The sequence below is a fragment of the Hypanus sabinus genome, chromosome 4 (assembly GCF_030144855.1).
Source record: "Hypanus sabinus isolate sHypSab1 chromosome 4, sHypSab1.hap1, whole genome shotgun sequence".
Classification (NCBI taxonomy): domain Eukaryota; kingdom Metazoa; phylum Chordata; class Chondrichthyes; order Myliobatiformes; family Dasyatidae; genus Hypanus; species Hypanus sabinus.
The window spans coordinates 158,766,424-158,784,883 of record NC_082709.1 but is presented as its reverse complement, the minus strand read 5'-3'; the positions used below and the strand labels follow the sequence as shown (position 1 = coordinate 158,784,883).

The following is an 18,460-nucleotide window of genomic DNA, read 5'->3' as shown; positions in this document are numbered from 1 at the left end:
GCCTTGATGGAATGGCAGAGTAGACCTGATAAGCTGAATGGCCTAATTCAGCTCCTATGTCTAATGGTCTTATAATCAAGAAAACACACCAATGCCTCTATTTCATCAGAAGGCTTAAGAAATTTGCCATATCCCTTTGAATCTCACATCGTTTTATAGATGAACCATAAAAAGCATCCTATCCAGATGCATTGAGGCCTGGTACAACAACTGCTGTGACTGACACTGCAAGAAACTGCAAGGAGTTGTGGATCAGCTGAACATATCCGGAAAACCATTCTCCCCTCCATGGGCTTCTTTACAATCCTTGCTGCCTTATAATCAACAAGCACCCGACATAATCAAAGGCCCCATCCACCTAGACCAGGGGTCAGCAACCTTTACCACTGAAAGAGCCACTTGGACCCGTTTCCCACAGAAAAGAAAACACTGGGAGCCGCAAAACCCGTTTGACATTTAAAATGAAATAACACTGCATACAACGTTTTGTTTTGCCTTTATGCTATGTATAAACAAACTATAATGTGTTGCATTTATGAAATTGATGAACTCCTGCAGAGAAAACGAAATTACATTTCTGCATGCAACAAAAACATTTTGAACTCCGAAAAAAAGACGTTGGGTTGAAGGTTACTTTTAAGTAAAATACTCTACGTCTATTTGAGTCCTTCTTGTATTTATGAAAAACGCCAAACTTAAATTTGCCGCCAGCAGCAAACCAAAAATAACGTCAGCCAGCTGTCAACCTGAAAAATAAAAGGACTATTTCACTGAACAATGAAAACATATGAATATACGTAAAATAATAGGCAATTAAAATATTTATCATACTTGGTCAGGTTGACTCACACCTGACAATGCAGTCGTATTCAGTAGGGATGGATCGATGCTTAGGGGAGTGACCGGGAAGGATAATGTGTTTTATTCCTCTCTGAACTCACAGAAGCGTTTCCCAAACGATGTTTGCATTGCGATGATTGCAGAATGTAAATACTCCGAATTTATCATGTCGTGACCTTGTTTGAACTCTCTCAAATTGGGGAAGTGAGACAATGTGCCTTTCTGTAAATCTCTGGCAAGCACTGTCAACTTGCGTTCGAATGCCAAAACATCCTCCAACATGTGCAGGGCTGTACGTCCTTACCCCTGAAGAGCTGTGTTCAGCGTGTTCAGGTGCGCTGTCATGTCTACCATGAAGTGTAGCTTTTCCAGCCACTCTGGGTGTTCCAGCTCAGGAAAGGTGGGCCCTTTGCTGCCCAGGAAAGTTTTCACTTCTTCCAGACACGCGACAAAGCGTTTCAGCACCTCCCCTCTGGACAGCCAGCGATAAAAACACGTTGTAGCGGTGTGCTACACGCAGTCAGTAAACTGCAGTCAAAGATAGCTTTATTCGAACTAAACAGCCTTGCTTTTAAGCCTCCCTCAACCCGCCCCCCCCCATGGGCGCGGATGCTGCAAAAGACACGTACTCACAAACCCCCGTAGGCTATCTCCCTTAGCCTGAATGCTGGCTAATTGTGAGCCGGTTCAGATGTGTCAGGAAATGGGTCGCCACAACGTCTTAATTAGATTGTACAAGATCACCATAATCTTCAAATTTAGAATTACATTTCAAAAACTAACAAACTAACTTAAAATACATTTTAATTAAATACTGACCAATTATTTCCCAAAGCAACAGGGAGCCGCAGCACAGACGTAAAAGAGCCACATGTGGCTCCGGAGCCGCGGGTTGCTGACCCCCGACCTAGACGTTCTCTCTCCTCTGACGTAGATACAATAGTCTGAAAGCATGTACAACCAGGCTGAAGGACAACTTTCATCCTGCTGTTATAAACTAATTGAATGTCTCACTAGTACAATAAGATGGACTCTTGAACTCATAACTAAAGACTTTCACCTTATCGTCTGTTTGCACGCCACTTTATCTGTAACTGTAACACTTCACTCTGCATTCTGTTATTGTGTTCCCCTTGTGCTGCCTCAATGCACAAATGTGATGATCTGCCAAATATTGGACTAGACAAGTGCAGAACACTAAACATAACGAAAGGTGCAATAGATCTAGTAGAATATAAAACAGAGCAGCAGGATACAGTACAACTGATTGATAAATATGAAACATACAAGTATCTGGGATATCAACAAGCAAAGTAAATGGATCATAGTGCGATAAGAGGAAAACTTCTGACAGAATTTACTTCAAGGCTTAAGAAAATCTTTCAAACAAAGCTTAAGAGTAAAAATATCACACAGACAATAAACATTTTCACTTTTCCCATATTAATGTATTCTTTTGGCATAATATCTTGGTCCAAAACTGATCTGGAAAATTTACAGAGAATAATAAGAAGGGAAATGACTACATTTAGAAAACACTATGTAGACTCAAACACACTTAGATTAATGCCAAGAGGAATCTGAAACAATCCAGCACATCACAGGATCCTGCAGCAGTTTAACTCAATCTGATTACTTACACAGGCACAAACAAGTTGCACACATCATTCACCAAAACCTTGCTCTAAAATACAAACTCATTAAAGACACCATTCCTTACCATAAATACAAGCCTGATCCAGTTTTAAACAGTCCTACTAATTATATTACAACTGATCCATTATTACAGATAGGACAATCCATACTAACCATCCCAATGAACAAGCAAGAAAAACTTAATTAATATAGCCACTCCAAACACATATTGCATATAGAAATCAATAAGTAAAAACACCAAAAATATGACAAATTAAAAAAACTGAAACTGGAAGACAATGGAATGTGAACAGGGTATACATTGTCCCATTAGTAACATCTACAACTGGAATCATCACAGAGTCATTGCACAATATCATTAAACAACTAGACGGACACAACAATATTTATGTAAATCTGCAACAATACTAAACACACTAAAATAGTCCAAAGGCAACACGAGTGAATCTGCAGATGCTGGAGATAAATAAAAACACAAAATGCTGGCAGAACTCAGCAGGCCAGACAGCATCTATCGGAGGAGGCAGTGACGATGTTTCTGGCTGAAACCCTTGATGAAACACGAAACACTCCTGATGAAGGGTTTCGGCCTGAAACGTCGTCACTACCTCCTCCCATAGATGATGTCTGGCCTGCTGAGTTCTGCCAGCATTTTGTGTTTTTAAAATAGTCTAAATGTGCTTGGCAATTGAGAAATGAGCATGTACAAAAGAAAATCTGCAGATGCTGGGAATCCAAGCAACAAACACAAATGCTGGAGGAACTCAACAGGCAAGGCAGCATCTGTGGGAAAATGTACAGTCGATATTTTGGGTGGAATCCCTTTTGGCAGGACTGGAGAAAAAAAAGCTGAGGAGTAGATTTTAAAGATGGGGGAGGGGAGAGAGAAACGCCAGGTGGTAGGTGAAACCTGGAGGGGGAGGGATAAAGTAAAGAGATGGGGTTGATTGGTGAAGGAGACAGAAGGCCATGGAAGAAAGAGAAAGGGGGAAGGTCCCAGGGGAGACGATGAGTGGGCATGGAAACAAGGTGAGAGAGGGAAAAGGGGGTGGGAAATGGAGAAGGGAGTGGGGAGGCATTATCAGAAGTTTGAGAAATCGATGTTCATGCCATCAAGTTGGAGGCTACCCAAACGGAACACAATGTATTGTTCCTCCAACCTCAGTGTGGCCTCATCCCGACAGTGGAGGAGGCCATGGATGGACATATCGGAATGGGAATGGGAAGTGGAATCAAAATGAGTGGCAACTGAGGAGATTCCGCTTGTTCAGGTGGACGGAGTGTAGATGCTCGGCGAAACGGTCTCTCAATCTACGTCGAGTCTCACCGATGTACAGGAGGCGGCACCGGGAGCCCCAAACACGGTAAATGACCCCAGCAGACTCACAGGTGAAGTGCCGCCTCACCCGGAATGACTGTTTAGGGCCCTGGATGGTAGTAAAGGAGGAGGTGTAGAGGCAGGTGTAGCACTTGTTCCGCTTGCAAGAGTAACTGCCAGGAGGGAAAGGAGTGTGCTTGGCTTTGGCCATGCTCGTACCTCATGCTCCTACAACAATGATAATAATAATAACAACATGGAACTTAACTGATTTCCATCCCAGAAATCTACAATACTTTGGGTTATTGAACTTCCTAGTGACTAGTCACAATGCAAACTTTGCAAATCCAATGACTATAACTATGGAGATGCTGACTAATACATCAGTAACATGGCTTCAGTGCTGTTCGTTGTGGGTTACTATGCAACACTGTGTATGAAGTTATGAAGGCAGAGGTGGGGTGAATGTGCAGGTGCATTTCCCGGAGCTGCAGAACCAAGAACTAGAGGGCGGACGTTTAGGGTTCTGTAGAAAGAGGAACGGTTAAAGTGTGAGTACCTTTAAAGCAAGAAGGATGGGATTTAATGGGAACCTGGGGGAGGGGGCACATTTTTCAGCCAGTGAGTGATGAGTGTTTGAAATGAGCTGCTAGAGGATGTGGTTGTGGCACATTACAACATTTAGAGTACGTTGTCGGAAACATGTTTTTTAACGGGCCAATCAGGGGCAAGTGGGACCAGCGTAGATGAGAATCTTGCTCCGTATTAACCAGCTGGGCCGAAGGATATCTTTATACCATGACTCAAAGTAACAATTGTGTCGCTCCCCACTGATGCAAAGTGACGCTCGTATCTCTCAGTGCTGGCGGCTGCACAGTCGCGCCATATTCAGGCAAAATAAAACTTCGAAGGACTATTGTTTGAAATATTTATGCGTTGCTTGTCTTGGGCAAGGAGGTTCACTCGGCGAGTTTTACAATTATTAATAGGTAGATTCATAAAGAATAATACAAAATAAGTTTTGTTGGCAAAAACGACGTTTTCGGGGAACCATAGTCCAACAAAAGGTGAACATTTTTAACCGTTCCTCCTTCTACAGATGCCTCTTGATGAGAATTTCAAACAGGATTACAAACACCCAGATTTAGATCGCCCATCCGGATGAAAATAAAGTGAGAAAACCAGGAAACAGCGCGCTCCCTCACCTTTCGATGCAGCCAGGAAACCATCAGAGTATCTTTCTCTTAGACAAAAGCAGCGAACTATAAACACGACAAACTCTAGAGATGCTGGAATCTAACGCAACACGCAAAATATCGGAGAAACTCTGCATGTCAGCAACATCAATGGAAATAAACGGACAGTCGACCTCTTGGACCGAGGAAACGGGCATGCGCGTTACAACTGGAAGCCCGTAAATGCCCGGGAGTTCTAGACTTGCCGATATGGACGAACAACCTAAATTTAAAAAGGGTTATATCCAGCGTTCGCTATTCGTGTTTTTGATGTTGTTAACTCTGACACTGGTCTGTCTAACCCTGCAGAATACAAAGGTGTGTATGATGGTAAAAGTAAAATACTCGGTGAAAAGCAGTTCCGACCATCGTTTGAAGTGATTGTGTTTAAGCGAGTGCGCGTCTCCTGTTGAACACCCGTTTTACAGGGAAATGATTAAAATGATCACAATCTGTTGCTCATCGCTCCTCTTCTCCTTCTACTGGCAACTCAAGACTTTGACCCATACTCTCTTTCACTTTCTTCCCTTCAACTGTATGTATGTAGGCCTTCGTTAGTCTTGATAGACCATGGATTTGCGCCTTGGAAAGTTTCCAGGTTGCAAGCCTGGGTAAGGTTTTGTTTAAGGAAGACCGGCAGTTGCCCAAGCTGCAAGTCTCCCCTCTCCACGCCACCGAGTCCCTTCAACTGTGGATCTGCACACAGAGCAACGGAGAAATGAGTAAGCTGCGCCTTCATAGCATTGAAACGGCTATTTTAAATCACTTTTTACTAAACTGTAAAAGTTTATTTACATCATCAGGTACAGACATTCAGTATTTACAAGACAGTAAGTATACTCAGATCAAAATATGGTTACTACCGTCTATAAAACCGTCAATACCCCGTGCCGTGGGGGGCACCGTTCCCGGAAGTCTCTCATTGTACCGCGTGCTCCCTCCCCAAGAACAGCCGGAAGCGAACAAATCCTCAGAAGAGGGGCACGGGGCGGGCAATCTGCCTGGGTAGCGTCTTCCATTTTCAGCCGCTTCGACACATAAATGGCCAACTTGGCCAGGCCCACGAGCATTCCCACCCCCTTCCGAACTGGGTGCCAGTAGATGAGGAACGCGGAACTAGAGGGCAACGAGAACCTCAGCAGCAGCCCCTTGAGAAACTAACAGAGAGGCTGCAATCTCCCCCGTTCCGTGTACGCGTGGTTCACTGACTGTTCCCGTCTACAGAGTGGACAGGTGAACCTGCTCAGAAACCTGTTGTGCGGCACTGCCCGATACAACACCTTCCACCCCAGCTCCCCAATGTACAGTCCTTGTGACTGGTGTCCTCGGGTGTATTTAAATAGCAAACGACCAGAATTTGAAATATAATCTGTTCCTTCTGATTTTTTGTTGTTACGTTCAGCCAGTAATGGAATTGGGAACAATGGTGAAGTATAATTGTACCAACGAATCGATGTCCACAGATCTCCCGCTGCCCAGTTTTCTGCAGAAATGGAGTTTAGCAATCTCTACGGTTGGAAATTGTTACTTTAATTAGAGCCATTATGGATACAAATCGTACTGCTGTCCACGGGTGCTCTGCATGCCCTGACAAAGCGTTCTGTTCAGCACTGACAGTGAGCATTAACAGCTCACCTGACCTGTAGTGGGGCACAGCGGACAATCCCACTTTGCTGCATAGGCTGATCTAACAGAATCTTTGAACAATGTTCAGCAGTGAGAATGACTCTATGTTTTCACTTCATTAGTCAGGGGAACAGACAGGAGATTCTGTGAGCCTGATAGAGATAACTGCATGGCGTTGCCTCCCAGGTGCCAGGGTATGGGATGTCTTGGATCTGGTCCAGGATATTCTGACAAGAGATGGTGAGCAGTCAGCTGTCTTGGTACATGTTGGTACCAATGGCATAGATAGGAAAAGGGAGGAGGTCCTGAAGAGAGATTTTCAGGAGTTAGGAAGGAAGCTGAGAAGCAGGACCTTCAGAGTAGTAATCTTAGGATTGCTACCTGTGCCATGTGCTAGCGAAGGTGAGAATAGAAGTATCAGGCAGATGAATCATTGGATCATTGGGATCTCTTCTGGGGGAAGTATGACCTGTTCAAAAAGGGCAGGTTACACCTGAACCCGAGGGGGACCAATATCCTGGTGGGAAGGTTTAATAGAGCTGTTAGGGAGGGTTTAAACTAATTTGACAGGGGGATGGGAACCGGAATGATAGAGCGGAGGAGAGGGAAAACAGAAATAAATCTAAGATAGAGAGCAGTAAAGATTTCAGGAAGGACAGGCAGGTGATAGGGCAAATTTGCAGCCATGGGGATGAGTTGCAGGGCAATAAAGTTGCAGCGCAATCAAAGCAAAAAGTACCAAATACTGGACTTAAGGTGTTATACTTAAATGCACGCAGCATAAGGAATAAGGTGGATGATCTTGTCATAGAGCTACAGATTGGCAGGAATGATATTGTGGCCATCACTGAGACGTGGCTAAACATTGCATGTCTCTGGGAGCTGAACGTCCAAGGATACATGGTGTATCAGAAGGGTAGGCAGAGGGGGTGGCATAGTTTTATTGGTAAGAAATGATATTAAATCATTAGAAAAAGGTGGCATAGGATCAGAAGGCGCAGAATCTTTATGGGTTGGATAAACTCACTGTATAGGAGTTAATTGTAAGCATTTTTATCAATTTAGTTTATCTCTTGGTTTTAGATATCATGCTAGAAAGTGTCACTGAAGTATACACTCAGTGGCCATTTTATTAGGTATGAGAAGTGTGAGTGTATTTTCATAATCTTCTGCTGCTGCAGCCCATACACTTTAAGGCTCGATGTGTTTTTCACACAGAGATGCTCTTTTGCACACCACTGTTGTAATGCACTGGTATTAGAATTACTGTCACCTTCCTGTCAGCTTGAACCAAACTGGCCATTCTCCTCTGACCTCTCTCATTAACAAGGTGTGTTCGCCCACAGAATTGCCACTCACTGGATTTGTTTGGTTGCCTTTTACACCATTCTCTGTAAACTCCAGAGAGCATTCTGTATGAAAATCCAAGGAGATCAGCAGTTTCGGAGACACTCAAGCAATCCTGTCTCACACCAACTGTCAAAGTCACTTAGATCGTATTTCTTCTCCATTCCAATGTTTGGTCTGAACCCTGGATCTCTGAACTCTGTTAAGATGTTATTATGTATTGAACTGCTGCCACAGGCTTGGCTGATTCGATATCAGCATTAACAAGGTGTACATGTGTACCTAATGAGGTGGCTTCTGAAGGCGTTTATAATGCTGTGAACACTAGATGATAATTCTGTGATTAGAACTATGTTTTCTAATGATTCTTGACTCGATAATGAACATGAAAAAAATGAGGGTGTGATGATATTAAAAAGTATATTCATTAATGTTGTTGCTTTTCATAGTTCGATCTATTTCCAACTTTCAGAGGAAAGCCTGAAAGGAGCAAATATCCAGCTCCAAAAAGTAATTCCACAACACAGCAGGAAGGGACAACGGAGGAGATCGATTGGGTACATGGGCTGGTGAAGATTGGCTATCAGTATCACAGCTTCACTCCTGAAGAAAGATTGGAGGGTTCAGCCCTGATGAAACTGATTGAATGGCCAAAGCCTCCCAATGCTGAAGTTCCCTTTCAGAAAAGCAGTGACCCATCACATACTTGCTTTGTTATTTTAAATTCTAGCAAGACTTTCTATGTGGGAGATCAGTTACAGGTGATGATGCGTATGTACAATTTTGAAGGCAAACCAAAGCAATATGGGGGTGACTATCTCCAAGCCCGGATCCACACTCCAGAGTTGAAAGCTGGTTCAGCAGGAACGGTTATAGATCACCAAAACGGATTTTACTATATAAATTTTAATTTATTCTGGGCAGGAAAAGTCCAAGTGTCTGTTTCATTGGTTCATCCCAGTGAAGGGATCCAAGTACTTTGGAGACTTCGTGAAGAACAGCCATTTAGAATATATTTGACAAGTACCTTCAAATATGGGGCTTCTTCAGAGGATACGATATGCAATGTATTTTTACCTCAAACTAAACCACTTTGTAACTTTACTTATCATAACACTGGGGAGCCGTGGATTTGCTACAAACCAAAGAATCTTCCCTGCTCTTCTGATGTCAGCTATGGAAAAGCAGGATATGTGAAGCTGCTTTTGGCGGGGGAAGACCTCAGATATTTCCAAATGTACGTTATTGACATTATTTCTATTACATTAAACTTTGTTTCTTTATTTAGCAAGACTGCAGCAAGATTGTTGTATGTTTGTGAGGTATGAAGCAGTATGGACTTGCAGCTATTTCATGTAGTAGTTTCCAGTTGATATTCCAATGCTGAAATGTCAGCTGTAAACAACACCATGACATGCCTGCAAACCGTTTTGGCACAGTGACTTGCTTTAGAGTTCAAATGCTTCAAAATGCCAGGTAGTGCATTATTGATGTTCCCTAAAGACATTCAATTACATATACCAGAGTGGTTTATGCTAGAACCAACATATATCTGTTGAATAGAAGGTATAACTGTATAGTTTTCTTATTCTGTTGATAACTTTGTAATTGAATGTCTACAAATTGGATTGTGCTGGAGCTACATTTAGCACTAATGTCAAATCAAATAAGCACCAAAAAATCATAAATTTGGTATAAGACCATTTGAAGGAGTGTTAGGGTGGTTCATCCGAGAGAAGAAATCCAAATACTGAAACATAGCCAGTTAGACTGTATTTGAAAAGTATTTTCAAAACTGGGGATGTTTCTGAGACTACAGTCCTGTTCTTCTCGTATCAATCATGTTATAGGAGGATATGTAAAGGATGTTTTAATTGGAGAAGAGAGGCAGTGTGTTTCATACATTTTCATTTATACATTATGTTATTGGTATTCACAGTATTTTCTGGTTTCACTTCCAACATTGGCCATGATTTCAAAATGGCGGTGCAGGCTTGAAGGGCCGAATGGTCTACTTCTGCACCTGTTGTCTATTGTCTATTGTCTATTTGTAGCTTGTTGCTTCTCAATTTCAATTTATTTTGTTTCTTTATTTTGGAGTTGTAATTAATTTAAGATGTTTCAAGAGTTTCATCGAAGTTTCCTCCTACATTCCAAAAAGGTGCTGGTCAGTAGGTTTAATTACATACTATAAGTTATCCCTATGTTGGTAGGAAAATTGGGGGAGAGTTGATAAATATCTGAAAAAGAACAGGTGAAAGGACAATAAGAGAGGAAGTGGGATTTCTCCAAGCACACCCAGTCCTAGAAGAGGAAATTATGTTAGAACACAGAACGTAGAACAATACAGCATATTGTTATACAGTCCTTCGACCTATGATGTTGTGCCGATCTTTTAACCTTTTAACCTACCCCAAGATCAACCTAACCCTACCCTCATACCTCATATATAAGCCCTCCATACACTTACCACTCTCTGCATATAAAAACTACTTTTCACAATGTTTCAGATCGAAAGCCTGCATTAGGACTGAGGTGGGAGAGGAAAGATGGCCAGTGGTTAAAGGGAGTGGAGAGAAAGGATTCTGAGGCGATTGGTTGAATGGAAGGTGATAAGCATCCCGTTCCATCCCGTTCATCTCCACTACTTGACCCTAGCTGCCCATCATTTTTCACCCATCCTCAGTCCACCAATTTCCAATGGGGTCATCTACAAAGTGTAGATCACTTTGGAGCTGTGCTAAGGTATAGAGTGAAGAAAAGGGGCTAAGCATGAAGCAGTTGAGGAGAGCCTGTGTTGATTGTCAGTGAGGGGGAGATGAGATTCCTCTAATAATAGTGGTCTCTCAAGTAAAGAACTGAAGAGTCCAGTTGCAGAGGGAGTTATAAATTTCACAACATGCTGGTGATGTTAGGGAGTTCCTTTGATTGCTATCAACCAAATGGATGTGAATAATCTGCTTGGAACAATGCCACGGCACTGACCATCCTCAAGCCGAAAGTATTGGTTGTTAGTTACAGAGTTTGATACTGTGAGAAGCTTCATTAGAAATATCATTCAATGTTGGGGAAGCTGGGTTTGCTGAGTTCAATCAATCATACTATTAAAAAGATTATATTCAATGCCAAAGTTCTGGAAGCTATATTATTTGTATTGGGCTAGGTTGGAGAAATGGAATAGTTAAGGACCTTCTTTGAACTATCTCCTGAATGTTTTACATTGAGCATGTGACTTAATTTATGGTATTGTTGTTTGCAGTGGAGTCAATATCAAGAGATCCATATTACCCTGTGGCATTGGTCATGTAATCGTGAAGCCGTCCCCACGACAAAGTAAGATCATTTATAATCAAAACTAATAAACTGTATTTAGAGGAAATATAAATAGAATAGTGGAGCAGTTGTTGACATAAATATTGCAGATTTTTCAAATAAAATATAATTTAATGCACATAGTTCTTTCTTGAATTAGATGAACATCAACTATGCATTCTTTTAAAATTAGAATTTATTCAGCAAAATGTACAGTTTTGTTGGGTTAATATTGATCCAGAATTTTACTCTGAATGTATTTATTAATTTCCACCCAATTAGTGATTGTTTGTTATACAGGAGATATCTTGACCAAGGTGTATTTTTGTTATTTTAATAGATGTTTTAAAATATAAAGTCAAATTGCCTCTCTGGGACTAACCGCTCACTCCTAGTCTAGTGTATCAATTGCTGGCATTGGACCATCATCAAACATTAGCCTAGCCTGAGCATCTCTGCCAGATTCCACAGAGACAGCAGCAATAAATAAAATTGGTGACTTTTTTAGTGGAAAAGCTGTGAGTTAAAAACAATGGTCAACTAGCTACTAATCACAGTTATGATGTGGAAATTATAGGTGAGATAATTACTGACAATCTTAAGCATCTTCATATTCTCATTATTCAGAAAGTAAAATTTCATAAATAAATGCTGGTGTTGGTCTGTGAAGTGGTATACAATCTCCTTTAATGCAGATATTGTATTGCAGTTAATAGAGAATTAGTGTTATTGATTGAGACATCTGGGGACAGTTTTTGAATAAACAACTCTTCAAGTTTCTATTCGATTCCTTAAAAACAGTCAGGAATTCTACTATCAAACTATGGGCAGCATCTCTGTATGCAAAAGAGTTTTGGATTGAGGCTCTACAGGGCTGAAAGTAGAGGGTCGATAGCCAGTATAAAAAAGAAAGAGGGAGTGGTGAGATAGAGGTTAACAGGCATTTGATAGGGCTAGGTGATGAGTGGCTGAGGTAATCATTAGCAATCTTAAACATCTGGGCAAACAGAATCAAGTAGGGGTTAGAAATGTTGAGACCGGTGCTGATTGGAGATAGGTGGAAAAATAAGAAAAAGGAAAATATAGCAGGTGGGGCCAGGTGGGAGAGGGGAGGGTAGAGACCGAGGCTGGTAGGTCGTAGATGGAACCAGATAAGGGACGGGTAATGAGCAGATGGAACCATTTGGGGGAAGGGATATGAAAGGTGAAAAAGGGGGGAAGGAATCCAGGTGGACAGGTATGTGCAGAATGGGCAGATGGAGTGATGGGGCAGGATAATGAGTTTAGGTAACAAAGGCTGTAGGAATGGAAAAGGCGAACAAACCAAGGGAGTGAGTGGATTGGTGGTAGTGCGAAAGGAACACAGGGGGCACGGGTTACCTAAAATTGGTAACTTCCTTTCCTTCCACCCTCTCTGAAGAAGTGAAATTGACATGGACAAAAAGCTGAACTCATTTGGATATGAAACAATAGATGGATCATAAGCCACAGAGATCTTTCATGCCACCACTCTCCCAGGATACTCCAGCCCTGACAAGAATCTTAAGAGGGTCTTAATTATCCAGATGACCTATTGCTGAATTTATTGACACAATTATTATCTTGCTTGGATTATAATACTCTTTCCCTCAGTGTAACTCCTTTTTTATGGAATTTCCAGCTCATCATTCAAGAATATACTGATAGCCTAAGATACAGTGTTTCCCGCCGCATGTTTCTTTCTGTCTTTACGTTCAGCTACAGATCTCGGTGAATGTGTTCGGGGGAAGCCAATGGTATCACCGTCTGGCTTTTATTTTAAGAACCAGTGGACATCAACGACCTGTAATATTCATCAGTTTGACACTCCTGCAATAATTACAAAGTGCCTTCGTGGGAAAAAAGTGTATCTGCTTGGAGATTCTACAGTACGCCAGTGGTTTGAATACCTGACTGCTTTCCTTCCAGGTTAGTATAATTCATCTGGCTTTTTAAAATATGAAACTGAAATAAGCACTACTCTTTTACATCTTAGAAACAAAAAATGTGGATCACTCGAGTGGGGGCATGTTATATATCTCCCAATAGTCACTGGGCACTTGAGCAGCTGGCTGGAGAAATTGCTAGTAGTTGTAAAAATAAGTGGTTGCACTAGTGGGACATCTGAATTTTCCCAATGTTCACTGAACTACCCAAAGTGTTAAAGGCCTGGATGGGGTGGAATTCATGAAAAGAATCGAAGAAAGATTTCTAAGTCAATATGTAGAGGGCCCTAATTGGGTGGGTGCAGTGCTGGAAGTACACTTAAGGAACGAGGCAGAGCAAGTAACTGAAGTGTTAGTCAGGGGGCAGTTTGGCTTTGTTCACCATAATTCCTATTGTCTTCAGATAGTGATGGAAAAGGATAGGACAGGTCCACAGGTTAGGGTCCTAAACTGGAGCAGGGCTAATTTTGGGGGAATCAGTTAAGATCAGAATTATTTGTATTGTTGAGACATCTTGTGAACTTAGTAGTTTTATGCAGCAGCATGTTAGTAGTATCAGTCCTGCTTAGTAAAAATTAAGGAGTGCCAAATGGATTTCAATACAGGTAAATGTGAAGTGATGCAGCTTTGAAGGTCAAACAAGCATTGAACTTATACTATGAATGGTGGGGCACTAGTGAGTGTAATGGAACGGAGGAGCCTTAGAGCACGAGTCCTTAGTTGTTTGAAAACAGCAACTCAAATAGGCAGTGTGGTGAAAAGGGCATTGAGCACACTGACATTCATCAGTCAGGGCACTGAGCACAGGAGTTGGGACCCAATGTATAAGTTGTTGGTGAGACTGCACTTGGAGTTTTGTGTAGAATATTGGCCACCCTGTATGTAAAATCATGTTGCACTAAACATTGGAATTTACTTCATTGGTAGATAAAAGGGTAAAATAACTGGCTGCTGTGAACTGCCCCTAGTGTGGATGAGCGATGACAGGAAAATGCCAGGTTGGTGTGAAGGAGTGAACAGTCACGAGGGAGAATGTTACCGGAAAATAAGTGGGGGAATGTGATTGACAGGAATGCTGTAAAAGCTGGCACAGTCAAAAAGCCAAATTCTGTGTCGTTAAAGAATATGAAATACGAGGGGTGATTGATAAGTTCATGGCCTAAGATAGAAAGAGTCAATTTTGGAAAACCTAGCACATTTATTTTTCAACATGGTTCCCTCCTACATTTACACACTTCGTCCAGCGGTTGTGGAGCATACCTCCAGAAAGTGTCCACAGCAGGGGTGATTGATAAGTTAATGGCCTAAGGTAGAAGGCGATGAGTTATACAGCTCTCGTTACATGCACATGCAGTTGAATTCTTTGAGTGATTATGTAGAAAGTTGGAAGTTAATAACTCATCAGGGTGATTGATAAGTTCTTGGCCTAAGGTAGAAGGAGATGAGTTATTAACTTAAAATTATTCAATGGATGTTGGATATTCTGATCCTGTACCACTGTAGCCACACAGGGGAAGATTTTAAAAAAAGTTCATGCTTGAAGTTTACAATAAATTCTTGCGTGACGTGCACTGCCAATGTCAGAACCCAAGTGCGGAGGAAAGATAGATTCTGATGTAGGGACGGTGACCAGAGGTTATACGTAAGAATTCCAACAGAACACCAGTGGCTCAGCTGAGTGACACTGTGAGATGTAAGATTCTCAAAACTAGGACCCTGTGATTAGCACTAATCAGGTGTCCATTTATATAACACAAGTAATACGGAATCCCTGAACCTGTTAAAGTAAACTTAAGAAGATAAGCAGGAAGCACCAGGACACAGCATTCCAAAGAGCAAGACCCTCAAGAAAAAGAACACAAGGAACTCTAAATGATTTATGATTCTCATTAAACACCAAATAACCAATTCAGTTGCTTTTAAAATCCTCGAAGCCCAATGTTCTCTGGCTCCCAGCGCAAGCCCAAAGTGCTCATACAAAGTTATTTATCAAAGAATGTACTGTAAATGTCAGGATATACTAAGTGGAGATTAATTTTCTTGTGGGCATTCACAGTAGACACAAAGAAATACAATGGAATCAATGAAAAACTACACCCAAACAAAGATGGAGAACATAGCCATCATGTTTATCAACCCTGAGTGAAATTATTAATTTTTTGACTTAAGGAAAAATTGGCTTATGGACAATTCACAGGAACAGAACCCTAATGTAAACTGGGGTGGGCCTGTATATGGAAATGAGCCAGACGCTGAATGAGATAATGTTTGCCATACTTCCTTCTGACCAAGGCCCTGTTTCAAATTATTGGGAAATTGACCACAATATAGGGTAACATACACAGTACATAAAAGTGTGCAACATACAGTTGTCCAGAAAGTTTGTTAATGGTAGAACACCGAAGTACCAGGTGTGCTGAATTATTGGGGTTTTTGCTGCAATGTGAGAATTGTTAGAGCTTGGAATCTTCGGAGCAGCAGCTGACTTATTTACCTCAGCATACCCAACCTCAGTGCTCACGTGACCATAGTAGTTCTGTGGCTGCTCTAGACAAAAGTAAAAGGATCCAACAATAGTAATATAACTGAATGTCAAAGGGGAGGTAATTAGATTCTCTCCCCTTGGAAACAGTCATCGGTTGGCACTGTGTAGTTGGAAGGGTGCCAAATTGTTTCCAATTTGCCAGTCTCTATTTGCTCTTTGATTCTGCTATGAGAAATACCTCTCTTCATTCAGCTCTATCCTTGAGGTAGGTAAATCAATGGCTCCCTTTGGTGTTATGTTCTTTGTATTTTCAGTTTCAAAAACATTAATATCTTCAATATCATAATTTAATGAGTTAAATATAATATTTTCTGTTTAGATCTTAGAAAGTTCAATCTTGGCAATCGTACTAAGGTTGGCCTTTTATGTGCTTTGGACAAAGAAAACAATATCCTGCTGGAACATCATGCTCATGGCCCACCAATGCAATTCAGAAGTCTTTCAAGTCATCATCTGTACTATATTTCAAAAACATTGGATGAAATTGAAGAAAGGAAAAATATAGTTATTGCCATCACCTTATGTGCCCATTTCAACACTTTTCCGGTGGATGTCTACATCAGAAGGCTGCAGTATATCCGGAGATCGATTCTGCAGCTGCTCAGCAGGAATCCAGATACAGTGATTGTTATAAAGACTGGGAACGTACGGGAACCTAAAGCAGGTTATATACTTAACTACAATGACTGGTTCTCTTATCAACTCGATGTATTGATGAGAAGAATATTTGCACACATGAATGTTGCATTTGTGAATGCATGGGAAATGACCGTAGCCCATTACCTGCCCCACAACATACACCCTCAACGAATTATTATAAAGAATGAAATAGATGTGTTTCTTTCATATGTGTGCCCTTCTGATAAGGAATAAAGGTATTTGTTTACCATGCAAAGCAAAATCTACACAATGACACTGGAAATAGACCTAGGACATAAACACAGAAATCTACAGCCCATTACAGGCCCTTCAGCCCACAATGTTGTACTGACCATGTAACTACACTAGAAACTGTCAAGAATTTCCCTACCGCATAGCCCTCTATTTTTCTGAGCTCCATGTATCTATCTAAGAATCTCTTAAGACCTTATTGTATCTGCATCTGCCACCATTGCTAGCAGTGCATTCCATCAACCCACCACTCTTTGTGTGAAAAGCTTACCTCTGACATCCCATTATACTTACTTCCATGCACCTTAACACTATGCCCCCTCGTATTCGCCATTTCAGCCCTGGGAAAAAGTTTCTGGCTATCCACACGATCAATGTCTCTCATCATCTTACACACCTCTATCAGGTCACCTCTGTCACGCTAAGGAGTAAAGGCCAAGTTCACCTAGCCTATTCTCATAAGGCATGCTTCCCAGGCAACATCCTTGTAAATCTCTTCTGCACTCTCTCTACAGTATCCACATTCTTCTTGTAGTGAGGTGATCGGAACTGAACTCTGTGGGGTCTGACTAAGGTCTTGTGTAGACATAACATTGCCTCACAATCCCATGGGTTTGCCAATGCATCATATGCCTTAACAACACTGTCAATCTGCCCAGACCACAAGATGTCTCTGATCCTCCACACTGCCAAGAGACTTACCATTAATATTACATTCTGTCTTCAAATTGACCTACCAAAATGAACCACTTTACACTTTTCTGGATTGAACTCCATCTGCCACTTCTCAGCCCAGTTCTGCATTTTATTGATGTCTCACTATAGCCTCTGACAGCCCTCCAGATGATTCACAACACTCCCAACTTTTGTGTTGTCAGAAAACTTGTTAATCCACCCTTCTATTTCCTCATCCAGGTCAATTATAAAAATCACAAAGAGGAGGGGTCCCAGAACAAATCCCTGTGGGACACCACTGGTCACCGTCCTCCATGAAGAATACAAACACACTACATTCTGTGGGAAAGATCCACAAACAAGGTCTCCTTGGATCCCATGCCTCCGTACTTTCTGAATGAGCCTTGGATGGGTAACCTTATCAAATGCCTTGTTGAAATTCATATATCCGGCATCCATTGCTCTGCCTTCATCAATGTGTTTTGTTAGATCCTCAAAAAATTCAATCAGGCTCCAAAGGCACAACCTGCTGACTATCCCTAATCAGATTATGTCTCTCCAAATGCTCATAAATCCTGCCTGTTAGGATCTTCTCCAACAACTTGCCCATCACTTAAGTAAGACTGATTGATCTTTAGTTTCCTGGGTTATCTCTACTCCCCTTCTCAAACAAGGGAACAACATTTGCAACCCTTCAATCCTCTGGTACTTCTCCTGTTCCTATAGACAGATCATCACCAGACGCTCAGCAATCTCCTCCCTCACTTCCCACAGTAGCCTTGGGTATATATAAACAAGCTGGATGGACTCAGCAGGTCGGGCAGCATCCGTTGAAATGAGCAGTCAATGTTTTGGGCCGAGACCCTTCGTCCTGATGAGGGGTCTTGGCCCGAAACATTGACTGCTCATTTCAACAGATGCTGCATGACCTGCTGAGTTCATCCAGCTTGTTTGTATGTGTTGATTTGACCACAGCATCTGTAATATACTTTGTGTTAGCCTTGGGTATACTTTGTCCAAACCCGGTAACTTATCTAACTTAATGCTTTTC

At 41.6% G+C, this 18,460-nt stretch overlaps 1 protein-coding gene across 2 annotated transcripts; it reads left to right on the top strand.

Moving 5' to 3' along the window:
* Positions 1-4,773: 4,773 nt before the first annotated feature.
* LOC132392381 (NXPE family member 3-like) lies at positions 4,774-18,237 on the top strand. Of its 2 annotated transcripts, XM_059966201.1 has the most exons (6): positions 4,784-4,803; positions 4,914-5,367; positions 8,472-9,259; positions 11,282-11,355; positions 13,072-13,281; positions 16,163-18,237. In XM_059966201.1, exons 2-6 carry the CDS (start codon positions 5,233-5,235, stop codon positions 16,714-16,716), a joined length of 1,761 nt encoding a protein of 586 aa, XP_059822184.1. In that variant the 5' UTR covers positions 4,784-4,803; positions 4,914-5,232; the 3' UTR covers positions 16,717-18,237. The 2 variants fall into 2 exon arrangements, with proteins under 2 accessions (XP_059822185.1, XP_059822184.1); XM_059966202.1 differs by having other exon boundaries at positions 4,774-5,367; positions 8,495-9,259.
* The last annotated feature ends 223 nt before the right edge of the window (positions 18,238-18,460 follow it).